This window comes from Buceros rhinoceros, unplaced genomic scaffold, assembly GCF_000710305.1.
Source record: "Buceros rhinoceros silvestris isolate BGI_N320 unplaced genomic scaffold, ASM71030v1 scaffold2711, whole genome shotgun sequence".
Taxonomy (NCBI): Eukaryota; Metazoa; Chordata; class Aves; order Bucerotiformes; family Bucerotidae; genus Buceros; species Buceros rhinoceros.
Genome location: NW_010392342.1, coordinates 15,155 through 42,218, shown reverse-complemented (window position 1 = coordinate 42,218; position 27,064 = coordinate 15,155). Strand labels below are relative to the sequence as shown.

Sequence of the window (27,064 nt, the reverse complement as noted above, 5' to 3'; positions counted from 1 at the left end):
TCCCTGAAATGCAGCACAGAATTCAGACCCATTTATGCGTAGGCAAGGTTTACTAATTTGGTGGTAGTACTCCAGCAGTGCAAGTGGTTTATTCAGGAAGAGATGCTAGTAAAATGAGCTAACACGTTTGTGCAATATATAGTAAACACAATCCTTGCAGGTTTCTCATGCCACCCAGAAACTTTGCCCACTTTGATCTCAATTTCCATTACATAATTGCCTTATTATTGCACCTAACATATGGAAGAATATGACACTAGTGAAATGTGACAGTAGAAGTCATTCACAGAGTGGAATCAAATGGTCTAGAATCAATTTTAAAAATGTTTCCCAGCAAATAACTATAAAATCTGAGCAATGAAGCCTACTTTCCCCTGCAAATCACTGTTTTAAACAGTGACTAAGATGATGGTGGAAACCTAGGCCCCAGGGAACAGCGAAGGTCTCTTCCTCAGAGCAGAAAGGCAGTGGGAGCAACAGTGCAGGGAGGCCACAAAAATAGGAACTCTTTCAAAGCCCTCTGAAGGGCTACGGCACAAAGTTCTCTATTTCAGACTTCTACCGTGCTACTAGAGATATATCCCCTTGCTTAGGCATAACTGTTCGAGTCCAGAAAAGGACTGGGTGATGCGTGTTAACCTTGCATGTCCCTGATCTTCACAGGTGCTGCAGCTCGTTCACGAGGTCCTGGCTTGGAAGACTTTCAGACACCTGCAGATACACCTCGAGTTTGTCAGGAACTCTGGCCAGCCTTTCTCCTGGTAGTTAATGTATTTAACATGGAAATAGAGCTAAAGGTCTGAACTCTTTCTCTCAGCGGAGGGAGGGCAGCTTAGGTCTCTAACATCGCATGGAAAGGCTTTTCCTAGCAAGATTAATGTAACGAGATGGAAAGGAAGGAGAGCAGGCACTACCGCTTTCTCCCGCTGCATGCTAAAAGCTACGAGCACACCCAGATGTGTTTTGAAGGAGAGTGTAGCGCCTGCCATGAAGAGAACAGTCCTAGGCTATGCATTTTTAGAAGCCTCTCTAAAGTAAGACACTAGAAATTTCCACTTGCCCCTGCTGATCAGTCCATCACATACATGTGCTGACTACTCTGCTTTTAAATAAGCAGATTTGTGACTAACATGTTGGCTAGTTGGGACCCTACTCTAGCATGCCTGCGCTCTATGGAAAGGGCTTAACACACAGCTCGGGCTCCATTCTACAGGCAGAGCACTCAAAAGCAGTCACCAATGCCTCTTACGCTCCCCTCTGAACTGCCCAAGACTAGCCACCACCAAGGCACACCCCCCTCCATACCTGTTCTTGACTACTCAAATAGCGTCTGTGTCCTCTGCTGCCGCACTCCTTACTCTTACACTACTAATTGGTAACTACTGCTATTCGTTACCTGCCTGATGATACTACTGTCCTTGACACACTTTAAACATGCAATCGTCCGGTCCTTCTGCTGCTACAGACTACCTTAAATGCCCCCAGGTTCAGTAATACTCCACAGATACATGTCACCTGCAGGGAATTGACGTACTTACCTTTGTGTGTTAGGACTTCCTACGCAGGGCTAGGAGGAATGTCCTTACAGAAACACTGCTCTAGCATTTCTGTCCTTGGGTGGTAAATAAATTACTACGTAGTGCACTTAGCTAAGCTACAGCTGATTTGTGTCAAAGCACTGCCATCAGCTTTTAATGTGCGTGGCACATTCCCTCTGAACTCTTCTCCCTGAGGGTTATTCTACTTAATATGCCAAAGAGTCACAATCAAAAACTAAACCCGGCTGGCAGAACATCTCTGGCTTTTACTGTCCTCAGTGTATCATCTGGTCACCAATGTTCATCAACCTCTGATTACAAAAATTGATATTACCCTTCAGAATAGCTAACAAGTCAAAATTATGTGCCCAGTTCTGCCAATCAAGTGCTTCACCAGGGAACAGTGATAAAAGCCAGTGGCAGAAATAAACTTTATCCCCAAAACAGGTACACTCGGTCCAAATACTGCACATCCAGTAGGGCTGGGTGGTGAGCTGTGCAGTTCCACGTGGCCCTGCGATATCTCAGAAGGGAAACACACAATGACTCCGAAATCAAGAAAGCAACACTCTTACAAAGTAGCATTTAAACTGTAGAACTGTACCAAAGACAGGCAGGGCTTGGCTCCCCTTCCTGCCTGTTCTTCTTACTCATATACAATGTGAAGTCGGGTAAAGAGCTTTCCAAACGTCCCGACAGAAGGGAGCTGGATCACTGGTTTGCCAGCTTCAGGAACAATCATTGCAAATGCAGCCTCTGCCCAGAACAACAAAGGACAGGTTGACACAAAACATGCATGAGTTACCGCTCTGTGAAACTCATAATAATCACCTTTGCTGTTAAGAGAGTTAGGTCACTTAAGAGGGTTAAAGATTTTTCTCTCTTGGGTGCAGAGCATTAATAGAATGGTTTTGCTTACCGGAGGATCTTGATCCTCAGCTGAAACGGTGGTGATAACAGTGCCCTTGACTGCATCAGGAGCAACCATTCCCCTGTAGAGCTTTTTGCTAAATACTGGAGAGTAATCATTCATATCCTGCAAAAAACAATTAAGAATTTAGTTCTGAAGTTCAAACAAAATTATAGACGCATTCACAACCATTTTTTCCAAACTCTACCCAATCACTCCTTCCTCATTAGGAAGCCTGTTTGCCATTCACGGTCTCTCTCAGCTCTAAATTCCATTAACACCACACAAAACTAGCACACAAGGGAAAGGTGCTGAAGTTTCAAAAAACCCATTCATGTGAGACAGATCAACAGAAGGAAATTCTGCAGAAAAAACCCAGCGTCTCACAAGTAAACAAAGCAGACGTTTCCATGACACCTGCTATTCAAGCTGTGGGCCACAAAATGGCTTTGCTAATTTTCCAGAATGAATGAGCTGCTGTTGCCTGACAGTCTTTGTTACCTCTAATATACGATAAACAAACGGAAAATATAATGTCAGATTAGTATCAACACCTCCTAAGACCTTGAGAAGGTGTCACTCAGACTGACGTGTACATGGTCAGAAAGAAGCTTCAAGGGCTTGAGTTAAGCCCGATTTGACGCAGAAGCGTGTGTATGTACATACGTTCCCTTTCACACACCTCCACCTATGGGTAGATATAACTCGCTCTCTCCATGTATAGCTCTGTCTGTACATTACATTCGTGGGTACTGCCTTGTGTGAACGACGTAACCTCACCACACGGCAGGCACCGCCGGACTGGGCAAACTGGCGCTGGGGCAGATGCAGCAGCCGGATGCACAGGGCTCTCAGTGACACGGTGCCCCACGCATCAGGAGCCACCAACATTCAGAAGCTCAAACAGCATCACGGGTTATTAAACAGGCATTTATTCTGACCGTCATAAGATGCTGGAAAACAATTTTTTGACAAAATTCTCTGAGTTCCAGAAAATTTATCTGTATGTTTCTCTAAAAAAATTAAATATACATCTCTAAATCACAATCTTTATTCTACTAATGAAGCTGATTTCCAGCTTTTTTTCCGTAGAGCCGCCTCCCTAGCCTCAGTTCTATCGAGAACAAGTTCATTCTTTTTTGTACATTATTATTTCTGTTGTTTTGTGCATATAAATAGCATATTAAATTTTCTGGGTTTTTTACTTTTTTTTGCAGAACAAATCAGAAGCATCATATGCCTTCAGCACACAGAATCGACTTTACTGATCCAAAAATGAAGAGCAGACTTTTTTCCTCTTACAGCAGAATGCTCGATGAGCTCTGGGGGAATACAGGTGCCAACCACCTCCTGGGTAACCCACACAAACACAGCTACTAAGAGGTTACACCATGATTCCTCCACGTGTTGTCAAGCCCTTTATGCTGCAAGTGCAATATAGAATCAAAGAACCACAGAATCATTTCAGTTGGAAAAGACCTTTCAGATCATAGAGTCCAAGTGTAAACCCAGCACCGCCAAGACCACTACTCTGCTGACACTGGCAAGCACGCTGTATTTACAGTCTGTCAAAACACGCATCCATACCTCACCAGAGGAAGCAACAGTATAATAAGCAAACACCTCTCTCTCTCTCTCTATATATATATATAAAAAGACTGTTACAAGTCTCTGTAAGAAAAGTCTGAATATTAATGCATTTTGTTCTCTTGGAAGGTCCGAAATTCCAGTCTTCAAGGCACTGGAAATGCTTTTTTCTCCGATTTTCAGATTTCCAAAGAGACAACTGGCAACTCAAACTAGGAGAGCATTTAAATCAAAACATTTTTGAAAACGTTCAAATCCCTCAGATTAGCATTTTTGCATGGAATTACAGACATTGGATCTTGTAATTTCAATTTCCAGATGTGTTTGCAAGAAAATAATTCACTTCCTCTGAGAATTCAGAACCCAGGACTACGTTCCATAAACAATCTTGTTTCTCACGACTCTTCAAGTGACATCATGCTTGTAAAATAAGATATCCCTTGCTCTACTTTGCTCCCAGAAACTCCACTCCAGAGGGATGTATCGCTGTGGCAAAGAACCCAACATCATACCACAATCTCACACTACGGGACTCCGTTCACAGACATTCTACCTCAAAGTAAAGACAGGGGATTATTTGAGTTGAAGCAGACACAAAGCGGCAAACAGAAATCCTAGGATTAAAAATATTCTCTAGCACGATAGAGAAACGTCACACAACACTACATGTGCAGGTCTTAACAACTGTGTAAATGAGAGTGTTTGGAACCGTTCTGGTTTGCAGACCCTGGAAGTTCTCCGATGGGACACACAACCTTTAAGAGCTGCATACACGGACAGAAGGCACTTTCTGCCCTTCCATATGAAATCTCTATCTGGAGTAATGACCCACTACTACACTTACGATAATTCTTTTTCTCCAGGTTTTGTTTCCCATGATCAGCATGGTTACCTCCACGAAGCAGGTGAAGTTCCTTAAGTAACTCAGCCTTTTATCTGTATGTATTCCTTTATTTTGAATCCCTCTCTCTCTGCATCCGCAAATCCACAGTCATATCTCGTCTTTTTTCTTCGGCGTAACAGCAAGAGATTACACTCTGCCGTTTGCTCACTGGACGGTGGGGAAAATCGCTGTACAGTGTTTTTGTTATCTTTTGAATACTTTTAAGTGACCTTAGTGTCTGAAAATCTGTGACTTAAGGTATTAGAAAGCATAATCCTGTTTAAAGATGATATACTACATCCTTTGCTACAGAAGATGACTAAGTCATCCTACTTAATGCACCCATTTTTCAAGATACACGGATCAGTACAAAGGATTCCGGTGATACACAGGAGTACAAAGAAATCATAAAGTAGGACACAACAAGCCTTCTGCCTCTGATTTATCCTTCCTCTAAGACAAGCTTCATGCACAACTGTGCCTTACAAACCTTAGCCAAGCTGACCAAACAGGCGCCAAATGCTTCAGTCATAACCAGACAGAACAGCTTGACGCGCTCTTCTTCCCAGCTCATCTCTTCCTGAACCCACGAGCAGCCACTCGTTTTTTACAGCAGAGGTCAAGTTTAAACGGTTCCACTTTTAACAAAATACAAGTTCCCACAAGAATCACCACAGGCCTTCTCATTATGCAGCTGCATTAAGTGCACTTCAGAGAGCAAGTCTCCCGTACTCATCGCAGTCCACGATGAATAACTGCTAGAAGCAGAACGGAGAGTTTTGCAGGCAGATGTTTAACATGAAAAACATGGAGATAACATGGAAATGTGCTTTTCTTTGGTTTCAATGCTTTCTTTATTCTGTAAAAGTTTTGGTTCAGAGGCGGTAGGAAGAAATTACTCTTCTGGGCAATTCTCAGTAGAGTAAGTAGAGGTTTTGCTAGAGACATGTTAGAGAAATCAATATCATCATCTCCTTCAACTTGTATAATTTGTCTTTACATATTATGGACACTTGAAGGTACCAAAAAGGTCACGAAGGGAAGCTATTGATCTGGCAAAAAGCACCACCGCCAAGGATGGAATACAGTCTAAACGTGACTTTGCTAGAGCGCAGAAAGCAAGCACACTGTATTTTCTGTGAATAGCTCAAGAACTCATGGGCATGATCCACCCCATCCCAGCCCATCCCCAAAAGCTGTGCCCCCGAGGGTCAAGGTCCCCAATCCAATTTTCTTCACTGAAATGGACTCAACAGCGAGTTTTCAGCTTTCCCAGACCGATACAGAGACAGACTTTTCAGGTTTCATCATAGAGGAACTTTGGGCAGAAAGATAACTTCTAGAGTAAGTACTGGGCTGCTTCTGTCATTACTGGAAACCAAAGACACAGACATGTTTTTGCACAGCTAAATAACTCAAGATCGCTCCATACCTTCTGAAACTCCGCTAAACCTGACTTTGCATAGAAACGGGTGCAGCGTATGAGTGCAATCCCCAGCCACAGGCTAGGGATAGGGTAGTAAAATTCCACGACGTGGTGCTAAGAAATAGAGGAATCGCCTTTAAAATCTGGGCCATAATCCTACTCGTGCTCCTGTGCCAAACTGCAGCACCCTACAACAGTTCACAGTCCATTGCTTCACTCACATAAATCCAGGCTGCTATTAACTATCAATCAGACACACGCAAAAATATGTAAACGGAAAACATATGTAATGAATTCTCTCTATATCTCACTTTAAATACCTGGGCTGTGTATTTTGACAGTAAGGTAATAGCAGCCACATACTTATATATAAAGACAAACCAGTCTTTGTGACCCTGCTCACCTAACTGCAAATTTATTATATTTTTATACATATTTGTTTACAAAAGAGTGTGAAAGTCAAAGCATAAAACCCCCAAAGCTTTCTCCCTCTCATAGAAGCTCTTTATCTACCACTTCTTGTTCAGTTTTCTTTCACATTGCTCACACTGGGCAGGACACGGAAGCAGAACAGGACACATCCTTACATCCTTCTCTTGCACTAAGATTTAGAATCAAATGTGAATAAAGCACAATACGGGAGACATGCTCAAATACTATTGTTCTTGAGACTCCACATTAGTACTTTCAAAAGCAAATTAAGATGTATTAAGAGATATCACGATGTCAAGTCATTTGTTCACTCAGCTGTCACCCTTAGCACGTGAACGATGCCCCCTCCTGAACAACTTCCTTATCCTCTGGACAAGACACACCGGATTTACAAGATTAAAGGGGTTGTTATTTAGCAAAAGGTTTGTAGGAAACTAATATTGACCTGTCTGCAAAGATTATGAAAATGCTGAACAAAAATGTTGGTGAACTAAGATAGTCATCTAGAAATGCTAATGAGGAGAAACAAAGCGAGGGGGAGGAAAGACATTAAGAAGGAAATCAATATGTAATTTAAAAATCATTAAGACAGTCACTAGCTGTAATGCACCAATACTAAACTAGGTGCTCCTAGCCCGGTGGTGACCACCAACACGGGAGGGCCACGCACAACTACAGCAGAGGAAAAATAGCTGCAGTACATTTGTAAACTTAAATAGACTTCAGAGATATTAATATATTTTTGATTTATGGGGACACCAAGATATCTTTAATGCCTGTAGTCCACTGAGTTAAGAATATTCAACATTTGGGTAAAGTAATCCTTTCTTCCTCCTCATTCGCTAATCTGGGAAACACACACAACTTGAATTCAAACGTCTGTCTTCTTCCTGGCATCACCACCGCCCCGTAGCTTTGTCTGCAGTGCATGCAGCGCAGCGTGTCCTCTGTGTGCAGCGCAGCACGGGCAGCGCAGATCGCATCCTCACAGGCAGGGAGCAGAGGCTACCCTGGCTCAGCCACTTAGGCAGCTCCTGGATCCTGGAGGCACCACGATTTACAACAGTCTTTGTCACAAACTGGCGCAGTCCCAGTGTTCTCCTCTGATTTCACAGTGGATCCTGCAGATCTACCTCCCAAAGAATCGGGACATGCGTATGAAATTAAAACCTTACACCTGGAGAACATAACCTGAGGAGAGGTGAACTGCTGCGACGGCAGTTCCAGGCCATTTGGAAATGCCCAGATCAAGGAGCTGGATGCACCAGCCTTACGGCTCCTTTCCGGAGGCTGTCGAGAGCAAGGCCGGTGTGATGAGCTCAGGAGTGGCCCTTTCTCCCTCCAGTGTACTAGAGCTGCAGCTCGTGACTGTCACCAAGTTTCAACTGATAACACACAGCATCACTATGAGTGATTTGAGTACTACCCCTAACCTAAATCTAAATAATAATATTTTTTTCTGCAGTGTGTTTTGGTAGAAATCTTGTTTTGTAAGACAAAAATAAAGAGTAAAAAGTTAATTTTTCATGATCTATCTCTACACAAACAGGAGCAACTCCAAGTGACAATCCGATACATTTGATATATATTTTCGTGTCTATACATGTATTTATGTATACATATCTATATCTATCTCAGGCAGAATAATTTGTGCAAATGTCCTTTTACACTACAAAGCGAACCCCGCCAGCTCATGGAAAACCCTGCTGCCTTTAGCCTGCAGTGCACTAGAGGGCAGCCCTACCAAATGGGAGTGAAGGCTCTTCTCCCCCACCACCCCCTCAAACCAACGCCTTCCACTCCCTCCTAGCTGCCTTCTTAAGAAAACAGGCTTATCCTTTTTCACACTTAGTCATCTGAAGTTTGGGGGTTTTTCTGCAGTCTGATTTTTTAACTCCTAGTTTTTGTAGACTGTGACCTGATTATAACGAACTACTGATTATTTATTAAAACAGCTGTGATTCCATGATAGCAGAATCTAATTATTAATCTGCTGAACTCTTCCAGAGGGACAAATTCCTGTCGAAGAACACCAAAATCACCGATTCTAGACCACTAAGAGAATCACACTGTTGAGATGATTTTTACCATTATCAGCAGAGGACGTGTGTAGAGGTGTCTACCTGGGGGGCCTGCATTACAAACACAATTTTGCACAAAGCTTCCCTTTCTTCTTGCCTCCCTCCTCAATTCCTAAGCAGAAAGCACCTTACCATAACGATTCTAAAAGTCTGAGGAAATGTTTTACTTTCCTATTTCTGACCTGTTGGAAAAAAAAAAAAACCACTTATTGAGTGAGTTAGCTACTTAATTATTACATTTTCTTGGTCTGTAAATACACAAAGAGTTTGTAAGTACATGCATGTATTCTTCCTATCACTTTAGGGCTGTGCTCTTTGATAACACCTGATGATATCAAGGTTTCCAGTCAACTATATCAAAGTGTACCTCGACATTCTCTACCTATAAAAAACTGGGCAAGTGAACAGCATCTGAACTAATAAATGCATATTAGGAACTTACGGCCCCTTTGGCAGTCTGCTGGCTTTTATGACAAGTGAAATAAATAGGAAAAAAGGTCTTGTTAAAGCTTCTGCTGATGCTAAATGTACGTAACGTAAGCCCACAAAGGGAGAAAGTAAAAAGGTTCACTTCAAAGCACAGTGTATGTCACAGGCTGAAATTCTCAGACCTTCCCAATCTTCTCCTACAACTGCAGATAATGTATCTGTAATTTTCTGCTGTCATTTTGTTTTGAACACCTGCCACTGAAGTCAATGTGCACATTCCCAGAGCTGGTGGCTTCCCATCTGAGCTGCCTCCAAGAGTTTAATAATCACCTGCTGTTTGAGGACTTTCAAGGGCACATTTATCATTCCTCTACGATACAAGTGAAACTCTCTTCTACAGAAAGGAAAGGGGTGTATTGGTTATCGCTATACCTGAAAATCACTATTCCTCTTGTGCATTCTTCAACCACAGAAAAATGTCACTCAATGCCTTATTTAAAAAAAAAAAATTGCAAGATATTTTATTACTAAATAATAAGAATGAAAAAACCCTAAAGACCACAAGGTATCAGGTCCCTAAGGGGACCCATTGCTATTAACAGCACAGACACCAAAACACCCTGCCCCTGGGCCCTGGACCCCATTGTACAGAATCAACCACAGATTCATGTTGGTTGTAAACCTTTGAGATCATCAAGTCCAACTGTTAACCCAGCACTGCCAGGTCACCACTACACCATGTCGCTCAGCGCCACATCTGCACGTTTTAAACACCTCCAGGGATCGGGACTCCGCCACTGCCCTGGGCAGCCTGTTCCAGTGCCTGACAACACTTTGGGTAAAGAATTTTTCCTAACATCCAGCCTAAACTTCCCCTGGCACAACTTGAGGCTGTTTCCTCTCATCCTGTCGCTTGTTACTTGGGAGAGGAGACCAGCCCCCACCTCACTACAACCTCCTTTCAGGTGCTTGTAGAGTGTGATGAGGTCTCCCCTGAGTCTCCGCTTCTCCAAATAAACAACCCCAGTTCCCTCAGATGCTCCTCATAAGAGAAATTCTCTGAACCCTTCACTCGTTTTGTCGCTCTTCTCTGGACACACTCCAGCACCTCAACATCCTTCTTGAAGTGAGGGGCCCAAAACTGGACACAGTGTTCAAGGTGTGGCCTCACCACCACCGAGTACAGGGGGACAATCACCTCCCCCCTCCTGCTGGCCACACTGTTGCTGAGACAAGCCAGGATGCCATTGGCCTTCTTGCCCGCCTGGGCACACTGCTGGCTCATGGTCACCCGGCTGTCGACCAGCCCCCCCAGGTCCTTTTCTTTTCTGCTGGGCAGTTTCCAGCCACTCCTCCCCAAGTGTTGCATGGGCTTAAAACTACCTTGTCTTTAGTCTTACCTTTTAATTAGCAAACAAGGTTAGCTTGACCTTCTGGGATAACCAAAACTCTCCCCAATACCTACCATCCCATAATGTTCTTCACTTGTATCAAGCAACATGAAGTGTAAATTTTCCCTTCTGCAAATCTGAAACTACTCCACGAGGTCACCGAGTTGGTTACTTCTTCTTGGTCACCTGGGCACACTGCTGGCTCATCTTCAGCCAGTGGTTGACTGACACCCCCAGGTCCTTTTCTGCTGGCAGCTCTCCAGCCACCCTTCCCCAAGCCTCTAGCGCTGCAGGGGGTTGTTGTGACCCAAGGGCAGGACCTGGCACTTGGTCTGGTTGAATTTCACACCATCGGCCTCAGTCCCTTGATCCAGCCTGCCCAGATCCCTCGGTTGAGCCTCCCCACCTCCAGGTAGATCAACACTACCTGCCAACTTCATGTCCTCTGCAAAATTACCAAGGGAGCACTCGATCCCCTCCTCCCGATCATTGATAAAGGTGTTGAAGAGGACAGGCCCCAACACTGAGCCCTGGGGAACACCACTGGTGACCAGCCACCAGCTGGGCTTAACTCCATTCCCCAGCGCTCTCTGGGCCCGGCCATGCAGCCAGGTTTTTTATTTGGTCAAGTGTACATTCATCGAATCCATGAGCAGCCAGTTTCCCCAGAAGAAACAGCGGGATACAGTGACAAGATTTTTACTAAAGTCTAGGTAGCTCAGCTAGGTCCCTCAGACCCGCTCCAGTGATGCCACAGCATACCAGTCTCCAGCCCTTCTTCTGACAGCATCCCCTTTTGCTCCTCACTGGACACTCCACCAGACCCCAGGCTGGGTTCATGTCACCACATCTGGGGCTGTCAACAGAGCCTGTTGGTCTGACCGCCCAGCACTTCCTCCTTGGGACTGTACCCACTTGGGAAGAAACTGCCCACACTGGGTCACCCTCAGTTCCCAGCTCATCCCTCCACGTAAAGCAGCTGTGCTTACACTTACCTCTGGCAGTAATTTTCAATTTCTTTATTTGTTAACTACAAGTTCATGAAAAAAACAGGACAGTGGAAAGTGAACCCTTAGCAACAAACACCCCAGGACCTCAAGCTTTGACCTCTGCCTCAGGGCCTTATCTTGCCCTTTAACAAAGCAGGTTTTGAGCCCAGGTGAGCAAGTGCTTTCATTCTGATGCAACTACACCTTGCAACGGGTTCCTGAGGCTCTGCTTAGCTTTAAAGGAAATGTGAAATGCGGGTTATGCCTCAGCAGAAACGCTTCCAGCACGGTGCTCTTTGACGTCCTCACAGGATGAGATCTTTGCTACCGTTATTACATTTAACCTACGGCTTTCACAAGTGCCACACTGTCTTACCACCCATTCCTCCGGTCAACGTTAAGTGAAATAGCCACTAGTGCCCTGAGTTCTGTCTGTAATTTCTCAATTTTTGTAAATCTTCATTTAATTTTATTTCTATTATTAAATTTCGCAGCTTCCCAAAACTTTCCAATCTGAGGCTAATCAACCTTATTCAGAACAAATGTACAAATTTAATACTAAATATTAAAATGCAAATTTCTTACGCTTTCGTGTCGTAGTCATCTTAAATTACATGATAACCTAAAAATAAGTTTTAAAACTCTTGTGAAACAAGGTTTGGAGTCACAGACTCAGCATTGAAACAACTGAAACTCTGAGCAGTAACTTCAGGAAACCATTCCCTCACAGGCAAGTTTATTTTTCTGAAAGAAACCAAAATGTTATTCAACCGCAACCCCCTTACTAGAAGTTTATCTTTTCTTCACCTCTCCCCTTACATGTCTACCATACCATGTACACAGCTACAGCAAAATACAACCACGGCTCTTTATTTTGAGCCAAGAGTTTACTGAGATGTGTATATATATCCACACACGTATGTAAAGTGTACCTAATCTCTCACCAAGCAAGCAGTCATGCACGTCTTAATAACCACTAACAACCTCCTAAAGGTCTACGGTAGGCAGGTAATTCACTACCCAGCACTGGGACAATAACCAGGATCTCCAGATTTCAAGCAAGCTCTCATCCTCCAGCTACAAGACTGGTATTACTGACTCAGACGAGTGGTCAGTTGTAATATCGCCAGGTAACTCTCTGCAGAGGTTCAGAGCCACAGAATATTACACACCCAGGTACACCCGGCCTTTCAAATCGCTTGCAAAGGGACTAGAAATGAGTAACTGTACAATGGCTTACAATCATTTAGGGGAAATAATTCTTTTAAAGAGATTTTCAGTTTTGTTTCCTCTGTAATTTGTGCTTTGTTTCATCAGTCAGCTTCTGTAATTTATATGAAGAAGGTGAGCACAGAACAATTTATACTGCCTAACGTATTTGATAAAAGTAATGGGTGAAAAAAAAATCACTTAATTCACCGATTCTTAGCTTTAAACCTGTGTCTTTTACAAATGCAATGACAAGTTAGTTTTATTAACAATAATCATATATGTGATGGGAAATCTATTGTGATTATTTTATTTCCACTTCAAATTACTTATGTACAATAGTGCCTTCAAAGTTTTGACTTGTGAAAACTGCACCTTGTAGGAGTGGGGCGGGGTGGTGGGGGGAGTGAACTCATTACATGGCATAATATAGAAATTCCTAGTTACACCAGATACTTGAATACCAAGAATTTGAAGTCCCTTCCCATTCTTGATGTAATCCCTTGGCCTCTTATAGTAAGTACATACCACCTTAAAGGTATTCTCCTTTAAGGTACATGCATCTCACCTGTACCCTCCAAGATACACAACAAAGTTTTCAAGCAAACCTTTCTTTGTGAGCTTATGTTTGGATTTTTCAAGGTATTGTTTCAATTCTACATTCCCATTAAGTCCACTAACACAAGCCACTGCTTGAAAACTACCCCTAGCTTTGCCACAAGTATTAGAAATTTCTGATAATTTACTTATCAACCGCAGTGACAAATTTAGAAGGACTGAGGTTAAAGAGTCAAACAACACTGAGTAACTTTGAGCAGCAAGTTCAAAATCTTTGTGATGATGCTGACAGGATAACATGACAAACGGTAAGAAGTGGCACTTTGAATTTTGTCTGTAATTGGGTCTTCTTTACACGGGGCTCGTCCCTTTGAAGCTATACAAAATGCAGGCTTGTAAACACGGTATAACATCCTCTGCTTCAGATTTAGTGTTCAGCAAGCCCTCAAGTAGCTCATAATATAAATTAAGGGATAATATTCATAGTGGAATATACGAGGCAATAAATGACTAGCAGATGATTGAGCAGATGATAAGTTGAGATTGAAAAAAAAAAAACCCCAAAACTGTTTACTGGCACCGGAGTCCAACACCATGCCTGCTATTCCATTAATGTCGCTAGAAAAGAGATAAATAAGCAGTTACATTTTGGAGGCAATACAGCTCATTTTCTTAACCTTCCTGGAATTTATGTGCTGCTGCTGTGCTGGACTGCTCCGTTATTCTAGGATTAACATCGTGGATGTAAATTTATTGAAAAAACCCATAACTTAAATTTTATTTTAAAAAAAAGAAGAAACCGATGACGTGTTTGACCTTAACTGAATCACTAATGCCTTTTATCTCCAAGTAGCCTTCATCCCTGCACAATTTCTGGCAGCAAATCTTCATTATTATTAAAATAGAATCTCACCAAGACATGGAATCCCACCATAATGAAGCAATGATGTATTACTGCTCACCTGCTCGTGAGAAACAAGAGTTAAGTGCATTTCTAGTAAATACCTGCAAGGAAGAGAAAGCACTTGCAGCTCCACACATGCATGGCTATTTCAACGTCTGGTGGAGCAGCGTTTGACCAAATGTTCCTCCTCTCCCTACTAACAACCTGCATCCCTCTTCTCCAGTTCTTTCCTTGTGATAATTCAAGCATTTTAGAGAGACTAAAGCCACTGGCCCCCCAGCACTCTGCAGCAGTACAGTAAACGTGCTCTGTGGAGGGAGAGGGTCCTGCTGTAACATTTGATTCCAGCTCTTTCAAATGCTGCGTTACTGCACGCTCTCTCCAACACACCTTTATTTGCTTTGCTTTATCACTGGTTCCAGTTGTTTGGTTTGAGAGGGCAATTAATCCACAAACATGCAGCTGCTTCTAACCTTCCCACCCTACAAAAGCAAACAAATTGTATTTCTCCTCGCTCTAATTCAAGGTTTAGGTTGTCAGAGAAACGAAGAGAGCTTTCTCGTGTGAGCAGGTGGGAGCTCTGCACAGCTACGGCACTGTTACCACCACGATCAGGCCATTTCCTTACGGCTTGGAGGACTGCGACAACGGTTCAGAGCCATGGTATCTCTGATGACAGCAATGTGTTTATTGATGTTCATGGTGCAGTTGGCTTTATTAAATCTGGAAATTCATTGTATAATGTTTATAACAGTCCCTGGGATTAAGGCACAGTAGGAATAGTATGAAATATTTCGTGGGCAGTCTCATGTCATTGCTAGAAACATAACATGTCATCTGTTTTTATTTATTCTTATTGCTCTATCACTTTGAATCATCAGCCAGAGATAATGGCTTCATTACACTATATACTCTGCCTCAAAAACTAGAACCAAAACCAATCTCAGAACACAGAAGAAAGAGAAAAAGCAATTATAAGACACAAGAAAAAGACATAAAAGTAATACAAAAATGATGCTGGTAATAATAATGAGGAGGACGCAGCGTAAAATACGCAAGTACCTTACAGGCCCCACGATACAGATATTCTCATAATACGTTTTTAGGAACACATTACTCATTTAATGGCAACACGAACTGGAAAAAGGTTAGTCCCGTTTCTATTCAGATGCTCTATTACCATAGTAATTCTTTCCAAATGCTAAATCCTAATAATAAGCAAACCATTTCAACGGTAATTCATGTCTTCACTTCTTCCCATACTGGGAAACATTTATATTGCGAGGGGCACTTGTGCATACTGCAATACGCGCTACAGGCACTGAGCAAACCATTCGGCCCCCTCAGGCACTGAGGGAAAATGAATCCCTGCCACTCTCACGGTGAGAGAAATTATGCCTCAACAGTGGCAAACCACCGAAAAATACCACAACAAATTGTTTCCTGGAGTTGCTAATATTTTTGTCCCTTAAACTACATTTTCAAGGCTGATAATAAAATTTGCTCTGTATGATTATAGTTATATATAAACAAAACCCAGATAAAACATCAAGTTTTGAGCTCTCGATTACAGATCCGATGACAATCGTTAACTACTCTGGATGAACAGTTGTGCCATCTCCCATGCCAGCCCAAGACAAGATGCCTCATTACTACTTTCAGCTTAAAGTGAAAAGTTATGAAAGCAGCGAGAGGAATCTGAGAACTGGGGGAAAAAGATAAATCTCAGTCTGTTTGAGGTGACTTGCATCTTTCCAGCAAGAAGAAATCAATGCCACTTATACTTGGTAACACTAGGAAGGATGCAACAATTAATTAATTTACCTCTGGCTTTCTTTGAGGCAAGAGTCACAAGATATCCTTACAACGTAAGGGCCATTTGGCTGCAGCAGAGGCCAATAATACATTTCAACACCGACGTGCAGGTAACGGATTAAGGTTGTTTCTTCCTGCAGTGAGTATTCTGCTATGCAATCTGTGTTTTGATCAAGTTCAGGGAAGGTTAATACAAACTATTTGTAACTTGTCACGCCAAAGGCTGAAAGCAAGAGGCTAAGGAAAATCACTGTGTGTATCCACGCTCCTCCTAGCCACAATGGCCAGTGGGATTACGGCTATATGCACTGCCGCTCGCTCTGGCTTTTATCACATTAATTATACATGACACCATCGGATCTTGTCCATAGTTGGTTAACAGAATCCTATTACACCATAAAAACCACAATGCTTTCGGTTAAGAGCTGTAAAGGACTGTGAAAAATGACAAATGTTCACAGAGCAGCATAAACCCACGAGGACTTGGAGACCTCTGAAACAGAGGATTATAGGGACTGAATCCTTAACGGTCACATGAACTCCCTGCTTGGACCCAGTATTGCTTTAACGCTTGCTTCTGGTTTTTCTCTAGCTCCATTTTGTGTTACTAAGGACTTCAAGCTCACAACTGTTACACGAGGGTCTAAAGCGTATCTGCACTTGGTTTATTTCCCATGTGGGGTCACAAACGCACACTGTATTGAAATAATTACTCTAATACCATCTCCTAAATAAAGTAAAGGCGCATTTACTCCCAAGAGGAAACAGACACATCCAGTCCCTTGACCCCAAAGAAAGAGCAAAAGACAGGCTGAGTGGGAGCGAACAGCTTCTCCAGAGCCACGGCAGGGATCCCCATGCAGAAGCACCCTATTCCTGAACACAGGCTCTGATTTGGCGGACGGTCTGCCAGAAACCATTCGGTTTAGAACCCCTTCAATTCCCTGTGCAGGCATCTTAAGTGGTCAGCAAAAAATTATAAATTACTCCAATGAAACAGGCAACATGTTTGCCAGGAGTTACCTGTTTAGGTCTGCCCTAACACATCAGCTCAGACCGCACTGCAGACTGCAGAGGTAAAAAAAGCCTGGACCGGAAACATGCAACGCACTGTGCGTGAGGCTCTAGGCTGCCACGTAACACATGTCACAGAATCACAGACTGGGAGGGGTTGGAAGGGACCTCTGGGAACCATCTGGTCCAACCTCAGTGCTAAAGCACGTTCACCTGGAGCAGGCTGCACACAGGAGTGCATCCAGGCGGGTTTTCAAAGCCTCCGGAGAACGTGACAATACTCACTTAATAATTTGATTTATTTTCTTTCTCATATAAAACACAAGCTGTCTGTCCCGACTTTCAGGCCCTGTTCTGTCCCCAGTCTAACACCTTTTACTGTAGAAATCGTTACTCCTGGCTCCAGTCCAGTGTTCTAGCCTTTCCAGGAAAGTATCAGCATGTTCTCTTTTTGTTGCTCACGTGTGGGAAGACTTTCTAGGAAAACAAGAAACCCATTTTTCGATCCCGCTAATCCCCTTAAGTTCCCTATTCCCACACCACCTCCTTTCCAGTGCATAAGCTGCTGTTACACTAAGGCCACGAGCTGAACTTGCTCCCCTGTACCCTGTCATTAATGAATACAATACGAACGCACAGTCATACAGCTGGGTCAGCCCTATGACGCAGATTACAGCTTTTCTCTGAATACAGAACTATTTGAAAACAAGTATCTTTAAAAAACCCAACAAAAACACCCTAACGAACCCAAACTCTTAATTCTTCCAAAAATTCGCTGCTCTTTCTTGGAGAAAGTTCAAGGGAAAAAACCAAGTTAAAGCAACATCCTCCTTCAAAGTGTAACAGAAAAGTCTCAGGGAATGACGATGCCAAATGCTATGTTTTTCTTTGATTGACTCGGAATCTGCCAGGGAAGAGTGCAGACTATTAGAAAACAGGTGACCCGCAACTCAGCCTGAGAAATTTTGCAGAGACAGATGTAAGGCAGAAGCCTTCTTACGTTGTCATCACAGTTAATAATCAGAGACATTTACTGTCCCTAAAATAATTCCGAGCTCAGTAGAGCCTGACACAATTACTCAGAATCATGTGGCAGTTCATAGCACCCTCATATACCCAGTAACCTGAACCCAGGACTGATCCATACCTGCTAAATACTTGCAGCAGACTCACATTAAAACTGAAGTTCTCAGACCTGAAGTTCACATTTGCGAGCTATGCTTTTTGTTCCTGCTACTAATTTTTGATTCCTAGCTAAAATACAAGCAATTAAACTCTCTTGTATCCCGCAGCTCACAGTTCTTCACTGACAAAGTCAACAAAAATGAAGCTACCGTGCAAAAGGACTCAAGTGACCAGCTCCAGAACTGCACCTTTGTAAGTGCAAGGAGGCATGATTTAGAGCATCTAAAATACCACCTCCTCTTGGACGCGAGCACATCAACCAAGTTAAGGCGGGTAAGTAGTAATGCTGCAGCCACAAATGCTTTTCATCTGTGGATCATTACCAAACAGAATACTCTTATCTCCGTATTACTGGTGAGATAACTGAAACACAGAGGTGATGCCGTAGCTCACAGCATAAAAAGGATTCATTGTGCAAGACCACTAAATGAGCCTGTTCCTTGGCAGCTCTGTGTTTTCAAGCAGCAGAATCTGAAATGTCGGATGTGGTGTGCCACATCAGCACTCAATAAACCCGAAACATTCATAAAATTACAATTTATGAGAGCTGTAACTGAAACGTGGTGGTGTCATTTCTTCACACAATTCCATTAAGTACTTATTTCAGCCGTTCGGGGATTCTAAAGGACTAAACATTTATACAAGTGTCAGGTGTCCTTGTACTTCATAAATCTGTGATCCAAGATTTAACTATGTAATTGCATATAGAAAAGTAATTACAGCTGTTATAAAGTGCATATTTAACTGAACAAGCTGCCGTCAGAAAAAGGCAGTAGCTTCATACAAGTGAAAAAGCAGGAAAACAGACATACTGCCAGCGTGCTCTGGTGTTTCACCAGGACACCTGTAAGGCTGATGAAGTATTTTGTAACAAACAGGAGAGGATGCTACCAACTGACAAGTTTCTGCTCTTACCTTTACTCTCACTGTGACAGTAGCAAGACCAGGAGGCATAGTGCCTTTGCTATCAAAGGCTTCCACAAGAAAGGTGAAGGCTGCTTCTGTGTCAGAGAAGGATTCATAATCCAAGGACTTCAAAAGCGATAACTCGCCTGTATACTTGTTCAGTGCAAAATACTGTAGTGCTTCCTGTGTCCGTATTCGATAGTTAACATCGGAACCAAGATCAACATCCTTTGCCTAGAGCATGCCATACAGAAGAAAGAAAAAAACTACTTGAAGCCAAACAAAACCAATTTTCTCCAAAAATCCCTTTAAGACTGCAAACAATTTTAGTTTTGCTGTAATATTCTAGTATTGGATGCAATTAATTGCATTGCACAAACATGAGGAAGACAAATCCACTTAAGGTTATAAAATCCAGAGATAACTGCCACAGGAAATGAGCACAACATTCTGGGCAAGAACCACCAAAAGCTCAGTCTGTTTTGTTCTCTTCCCTGAGCACACAGTATCAGCCACTGCCAAGGAGAGGATGCCGGGCGAGGCGGGTGTTTGACCTGACCCCCTATGGCAGCAGAGGTGCTTTTTATTTCATACTAGTATTTAGACAAAGATTATGAATTTTCATTGGAATAAGGAATTGGAATAAGGGATTGCTTTAGCCATAATTTGACACTAGATTTATCGGCAGTTGGGTTCAGAGAAAAACATTCTTGTTGAAATCGCCTCAGGACAGATTCTTCTCATTAAAGGATTCTGACCAAAACATCAGGAGGATGTAGAGACTGCTTGTAGAAAGTGAATCTCAGCTGTCTTTAGAGATCAGGCTCATCTTTGAACAATTAACCCTCACTTGGCCATCTTCTACAGTCAGTAAGAAGACAGCATGTCCAGGTGCCCACTGGACTCCAGCTGTCTCAGATGACGCTCTCGGTATTGGATGAATTGCTTCTGGAAGCAACGGTTTATTTCCATTAACCGTAACGTGAGGTTAGACACAGGGGTTTGACTGAAATGTCTAGATCAGCTGAGATAGATAAAGCACTCTCTTCCTATTAATGTAAGCGGGTAAAAGCAATATGATGAGCTTTCAAAAACAAATCAAAAGCACTTCAAATGCGTAAAAGAATATTCCAAGAAATGACAATAGCAGTGTATGCTTTGTTGTGCTTGGTTTTTTGCTCTTCTTTCCAAATGAACCTCAGCCTCAAAGTATTTTGAGGTACCTGTCTAAAGGTCATGCATTTTTCAGTGTTCAGTGTCATGATTTCCACCACTCCAGCTTGCCATCTTTTACTTCAGTCTCACTGACAAGTTATATAAGAAAACGCTTAATATTGCGGAACCTTTACAAAACACCTCCTCCACTCCACAATGCTTTCTTACCTCTATTTGCAGGAAGACAGTGCCCGGTGGTAGATTTTCTGGCACGCAGACAGTGTAGGAAGCATTAGTAAAAACAGGGCTGTTGTCATCAATATCCAGCACGTTGATCGCTAAAGGTAGCGTTGAACGGCGGGGATCCACAGCTCCATCTGTTGCTTCAACAATCAGGTCGTAATAGTCCCTTACTTCTCTGTTCAGCTTAACCGCTGTATAAATGCTACCATTTGATGTGATTCGGAAAAGACTGTTGAAGTTTGCCAGACTGTAATGAACTTGACCATTAACACCAGCATCTGGGTCTGTAGCCTAAAGAAAGAGAAAGAAGAACCACGTTTTAATTCTAAATGCATTCTAAATACAAGCGACGTACCTACATGGCAGGAACAAGGTACGCCAGGGTAATAATCTAGAGTACTGATGCCTGCGTGGCTGTTCAGCACTGCCTTTTTACAGCAGCTTGCCTCCCTCTGGCATTTTCCTGAAGATAAAATATCCCATAGAAACAAATCTCTTAATTTGCAGTGACGGAAGGTAGGTGTACTGGATCCCAGCTGGACTTGAGGAGAAAATGCACATTTAGTTGCTCAGCCTTGGGCAACTGTGACTTAAGCAGAAGACAAAACAGATGCTTTTAAAGTCAAGCCCTCAGATACTTCTAACGCTGAACTATCTCCAGGGTTAGGTGGTATCTGAGGGGAATTTTTATTTTACACTGTTTGGTTGAGGTGTTTCACTGCTGCTCAAATGATCACGGAGTACATGCTTAAATGAAAGACGGATGTGGTCAGTAGGTAGCTAGAACAGACACATCCGCTGGAAATTTTCACCTAACATGTTTGTCACATTTAGTGGTATTTTAACTGTTGCGCTCTGAAGAACCATTTAACTTTCTACAGCTTATTTATCATATTTATCATATTATCATGTTCTTCAAAAACAAATGTTATCACTTTGCATCCTTAGTCTTCCACACTCAGAAGAGGCAGACGATTGCAATAGAAAACTGTTTAGGTTTTGTTAAGTTGGTATCTTTGTTCTCTAATTTCAGTATCAGCCAAGTAATTCTTGCTATTACATAACTGCCCTTATAGGGATGGACGAAACTCGTGTCTCCCTAGAGCTAACGAGGCCCCCAACACAGTCTGAATGCTGACCTGTTATTCTCCCTCCTATTAATTAAATTTGACATGATGAGTAACATTAACATATAAATTAAATAAAGGGCAATCTGAGAGCCAGGTATTTTCATTTTAAATGAGGCTACAGACATCTGGGAAGATCATAGGAGATTTTCATGTTTTGTTATCAGAACAATTGGCAGGAAGTTTCCATGAATGTTTAATTCTGGTGACGGTATTCATTGAAAGACCCTGTAATGAAACCATTTATCTTCCTAGAAATCAATTAAAAGTAAATTAAAATTGTTAGTAAGAAAAATTTCACTTTGCTTTCTGCCTGCACTACATCAATGCTCTAAGCAGTAACGGCTACAACTTCATAATGACCAGTCTGTGGATAACACCTTCGAATCGACACCTTCTAATGTATGGTTGATCTGCTTAGTTTACAGTCAGTTCTATTTCCTCTGTAGAAATAACCGATTTGGGCAGAAATAGACGACATACAGAAAAACCACCAGAAAGCTAGTCAAGGAGAAAAGTTTAAAGAATAGAGTAACAGACACTAAGACCCAAAGAGAGGAAAGCCAATCACAGAAAATGCAGAGTAAGTTGCAGAGGTTCTGGAGAAGATACCTACAGAACTATCCACCTTCACAGACTTGATCTCCAACATGCGCGTGAGGTCGGTCCTCACACTTAGCCTCGAATTTAAGCCGAAGCCACATTACGGCAATTAAATGGATACAAAACAGTAAGAGCTAAAACCCAAACAAAATCCACAGAGGTGTCCTAAGAGTAATCTGGAAGACTATTACCATTGGAAACTATGGAAGTAAGCCAGGTTACATTTTCATTTAAGATTAATTTGGAAGTATGCTTTTTAATAGACAAACTGATTTTTTAGGAAAGTAAATTAAAATTACTTTCACTTCGGTTTTTAACAGCATGGCTATGCATGTTGCAAACTCATTTGTGTACATCCTTGGGCATAAACATCTTTTCCACGTTCTGCAGGACTGATTTGTTTCCACGCAGAGCAGCAGGCAAATCACCATTATTAAATCCAATTAAAGCAATTGTTATAGTACCACCGTAACACTGGTGAGAGGTCAGTCAAAGACGTGTGAAGATAAGCATTAGCTCTGTGCACCTGTACATATGTCAGGACGGTGCTGCCAGAGCACAGGACAAATTCTAACTGCAGAAGGATGCTCTGACTGGACTCTCAAACAGAAGTTTGTTGCACTTTGTCCACTAAAGTTTCTACCATATGGATGTTTCTGATTATCTATTAGATTAACGAATCAGCTTTTCTCCAAGCTTCCTGCTCTAGCTGAGGCATTGCACCAGACATGACTACTGCTCATTTACAAGGCGGTCATCCCACTGCTTGGGCAGTGCTTTGGTTACCCATCCTTGATGAACACCATGCAGATGCACAGTTGCTGAGGAGAAGGGCAAAGCTGAGAAGTTAGGACGAGTTGTACAAGCTTTGTCCCACCCACCCACAGGCAGCTTTGTGACCCCAAGAGATACGGAAAGGCCAGAATGTCATATGCGTGGCTGCCAAGTCCACGCCAGGGGCTGCCAAGTCCACGCCAGGGGCTGCCTTCTCCTGGTCAGCCTCACCCATCGCACAGCAGAGGGGCTTTTATATCCCCTAACAGCCCTTCCCTGTCCTCACATCTTTCCCTGCCCAGTCACAAGCTGCAGGGGAGTCTGCTTTGGTGCTCCTCTTCCTCTTCAGCGCTTGTAGGGCTGTTCTTCACTCCTTGCTGCCACGTCTTAATTCTGCTGCCCTGCCTCAATTCTGACTCCCAAAGGCACCATCTCGGTTGCTGACGGGCTGAGCTGTGCCCTGGGAGGCCACTGCAGCCAGCTGCGTCTGACCTCTCCCCACAGAGGCGACTCACCTCGCTGGCCAGCCCTGGGCTTTGACACCCTGTACATGTGTGCATATGTTTAAAATTGAAGTGCATGTCTTTAAAGAATCAAAATGGATTTTATTGTGAAAAAAACTTTAAGAAAATGCTATTGTTTTCCTAAATGAGACTGCTTTTAAACTGCGAAATGGAGATCTTAATTAATTGACATTTTATCACTACAAACTTGAGAAGAGATAATTCACTCTTAATAGGTACAAAAGAAAGAAAGAGTATAACCTGTTTTCTAAAAGAACCCTACCTCAAGGGTGTACAAAATTAATTCTTTCCACATGCAAGCCATTTCACAGAGGCTCTCGGAACCTGTGGGCAGCAGCTCCGTGGAGAAGTCCCCAAAGGACTCGCTGGTAGCATGGTACTATCTGTTCCTGTTTGCAGCAATTGCTTTGCATCAAAATGGATGACTTCAAGTTACCCAAAGCTCACCCCCAAGCCAGGTACAAGCTGGCACGCACATATCACCACAGCCTTGACCAGAAGGTGTCACGGGAGCTTCCCTGATCTCAGCCAACACAATTCAACAGGATTTGTTAAAAATATTAACAAATAGAATTGTTAAAAATATTAACTAATAGAAGCTCAGACAAGTTTACAGGTTCTGGAAAAAACAATTACTACACTACACCCCCCCACACACACACACTTCTAAGTGTAGAATCACAACCCAGAACGAGCGAACATTCACCTACACCGAAGCGAGGACTCTCGACCTCGGGGCGTGCGTTCCCTTAGGCAGTGTCCCCACCTCGGGAAGAGCCCCCCCAGCCCAGCCCAGCCCAGCCGCAGAGCTGCTGCTCCCAGGAGGACTGACTCCGGCTCACCCCAGCAGGACTCCACGGATACCCGCAGCTGAATCCGAGCTGTGGCCGCAGATGGTCGAACCAGCTCCCCACGGGCTGCAGACCCGCTCCCCAGGTGCTAGCAAGAAGCTTCCAGAGGTTTCTAGCAGTTTCTCAGAAATCTGCCCAGCAACCACTACAGTTTAGCGACTGGAAGCTTCTCAGACCAAGGGGGTGGGGGCACCTACCACAGTAAGGGAGGAAGAGGTCTGCACAACAAGGAGCTGGGTTTTCAGAAAGCCCTGCTTCAAAAATCAGCCTTGAACTTACCACTACCCTGAAAACAGAGGGCAGCAACACCCCAATAAATTTAATACAATTTGCTCATTACCAACCCTGAGCTGAATTACAGGGATATACAGTTACCAGAGATGGAGAGAAAAACCAAATATCTCATTTCTATATTACCTGCGTCTCAAGACAAGTCCCAAAGACAAAGCCAAGAAGACCATGGCAGGACTAAAGAGGTGAGAGCACAGAGTGTCATACAGGGCTTTCAACCACAACTCATCCTCACTGATTTGCACATAAAAAGTATGGTTAAGAGTCTTGCAGCTTTATTCGGTAAAGGGCTACCAGATGACAGCAAACCTTAAAAGAAGCTACAGATTTAGTTACCGAGAGAAATCTCTTCACAGCCTTGCAGATGTTGCTCATGGAGAAATGCAGGCTTTGTAGAGCTAGCAGAACAGCAGGTGTAATTGCTGCAGGCAACACAGCCCTCAAAGGCTAGAGGAGAGATATACATCACAGAAACTGGGAACAACAGCAAAAAAACCCCTAAACAAGAAGAGGGAACCAGCACAAAGAAGGAAATTTCAAAAGTAACAGAAAAGATCCCAAGAGGGAACAATAGCATCACTGCATCTCAAACGCTGGAGGTGGTCAGAACGTCCTCCAGCACCACTAATGCTTGAGAGGATCTGAAAGACAGAGCTGCACCTGTTGCTCCTGTCACCTCTACTACATGATATTCCATGGAAGAGAAGACTTGCATATGACCACCCACCAGATGTGAGTATGAGTATGAAAATATGCGACTATAAGAGCTGCATGGAGGTTCACCATCTACATAACCAGATGAACACGCAAAAGAGGAGAGAAGAGCTGTTTAGGGCGTGCACGTCCTCTGATCACACCCCTTTGATTTGTTCCCTGGAGGTTATCTGCTCCCTAACTAACTTCTCAGCCATATGCCCTCAGCCAGTCAGTCAACCCACAGAAACTGTGGACCAGAGCAAGTCTCAAGCTACTTTCAGTTCAGACCAAGCTTGGTGGTTCTGCGGTTCTGACATTCCAGGGTCTCTCTGAGCTTCTGCACAGACACATTGCAGGTCTAAATCCAGGCTTCGAGGGCAAAACTGGCCGTCTCGGCCTATCCAGACACAGAGTACCTGTTTGAAGGACTAAGCTCCACAAGCTGAGCCACAGCATACTACAAATTCAGATCAAGAACCACTCCCTGGTGTTTTAACTCCACCATCTGCTCCTGACTTTGTAGTCAGTCCCTTCTCCAGTTGCTTCCAAAACGTATCTGCTAGGATGTACAAAAGGATGTCAGCTCTGGGGTCTCCCCAGCAACCAGTTCACTTTTCTGATTTTAGCTGCAACACGGAAATATAGATCGCGGGTAGTACTTTTCTCTGGAATACACCTACGTTCTTAATAATTGCTTCTACTAGGTAAGGCCTATTAGGAGTAAAAAAGATCAAGGTAAACACTGAGCACACAATTGGCCAAACTTCTTTCTAGTCCCGCTCTGGGGTCTCCCCAGCAACCAGTTCACTTTTCTGATTTTAGCTGCAACACGGAAATATAGATCGCGGGTAGTACTTTTCTCTGGAATACACCTACGTTCTTAATAATTGCTTCTACTAGGTAAGGCCTATTAGGAGTAAAAAAGATCAACACAGCGCAGTCTCTGTCTCGCTCTAGCTTCAAATTCCTACACGTCTCATCTGTTGTGTACGTGTAGGGTATGTGCAGAACACATTTTTCCCCCGCTACGACAAGCCAAAGCTGACAAAGCTGATAATCCACACGTAATAACTCGCATTTCCAAAGACGGTCGGTCACTCTTCCCCTGCCACAGTCAGGGACATCAAGACCAGACAACTGAAGAAAGAACCTACTGATTTCTGCCTTGTTTTCCTACCAGAAGATTTTCTTGTTGCATCTGGTGTTCCTTGCCCAAGTCCTCATAAATTCACTTAAGCTTACGTGGCCTAACTAAACGGGATTTTGTCAGGACAGAGGAGTCTGCTTTACACAAGTCTAAGGTAATTTATTTTCTCTAAACTGAGAGCATCTGCAGGAGTATAACTGAGACATAAATACAGAAAAGAAACAAAACGATCCCTTGCAGACTTGCTCCTCTTGCCGATGCTGGATGAGATGCAGAAAGATGAGGTGCACACTTCCACCTCCCCTATCTCATTAGTTTTATTCAGAATTAGGAAAAGCATGTTCCTCTTCAGAGTCTCCAGCGACTACTGCTGTTATTGCAGCAACTCCTACCACC

The 27,064-nt window shown here is 43.1% G+C and overlaps 1 protein-coding gene across 1 annotated transcript in view; it reads right to left on the bottom strand.

The window, feature by feature from the left end:
• Positions 1 to 27,064, bottom strand: part of LOC104500721 (protocadherin-15) — a 111,605-nt gene that overhangs the window by 71,024 nt on the left and 13,517 nt on the right. Inside the window, exons 3-5 of the mRNA XM_010144416.1 lie at positions 20,641 to 20,946; positions 19,267 to 19,491; positions 2,458 to 2,574 (exon numbers count right to left, since the gene is read on the bottom strand). Of these exons, the coding sequence (XP_010142718.1) occupies positions 2,458 to 2,574; positions 19,267 to 19,491; positions 20,641 to 20,946 (648 nt within the window). The remainder of the gene's footprint in view (positions 1 to 2,457; positions 2,575 to 19,266; positions 19,492 to 20,640; positions 20,947 to 27,064) is intronic.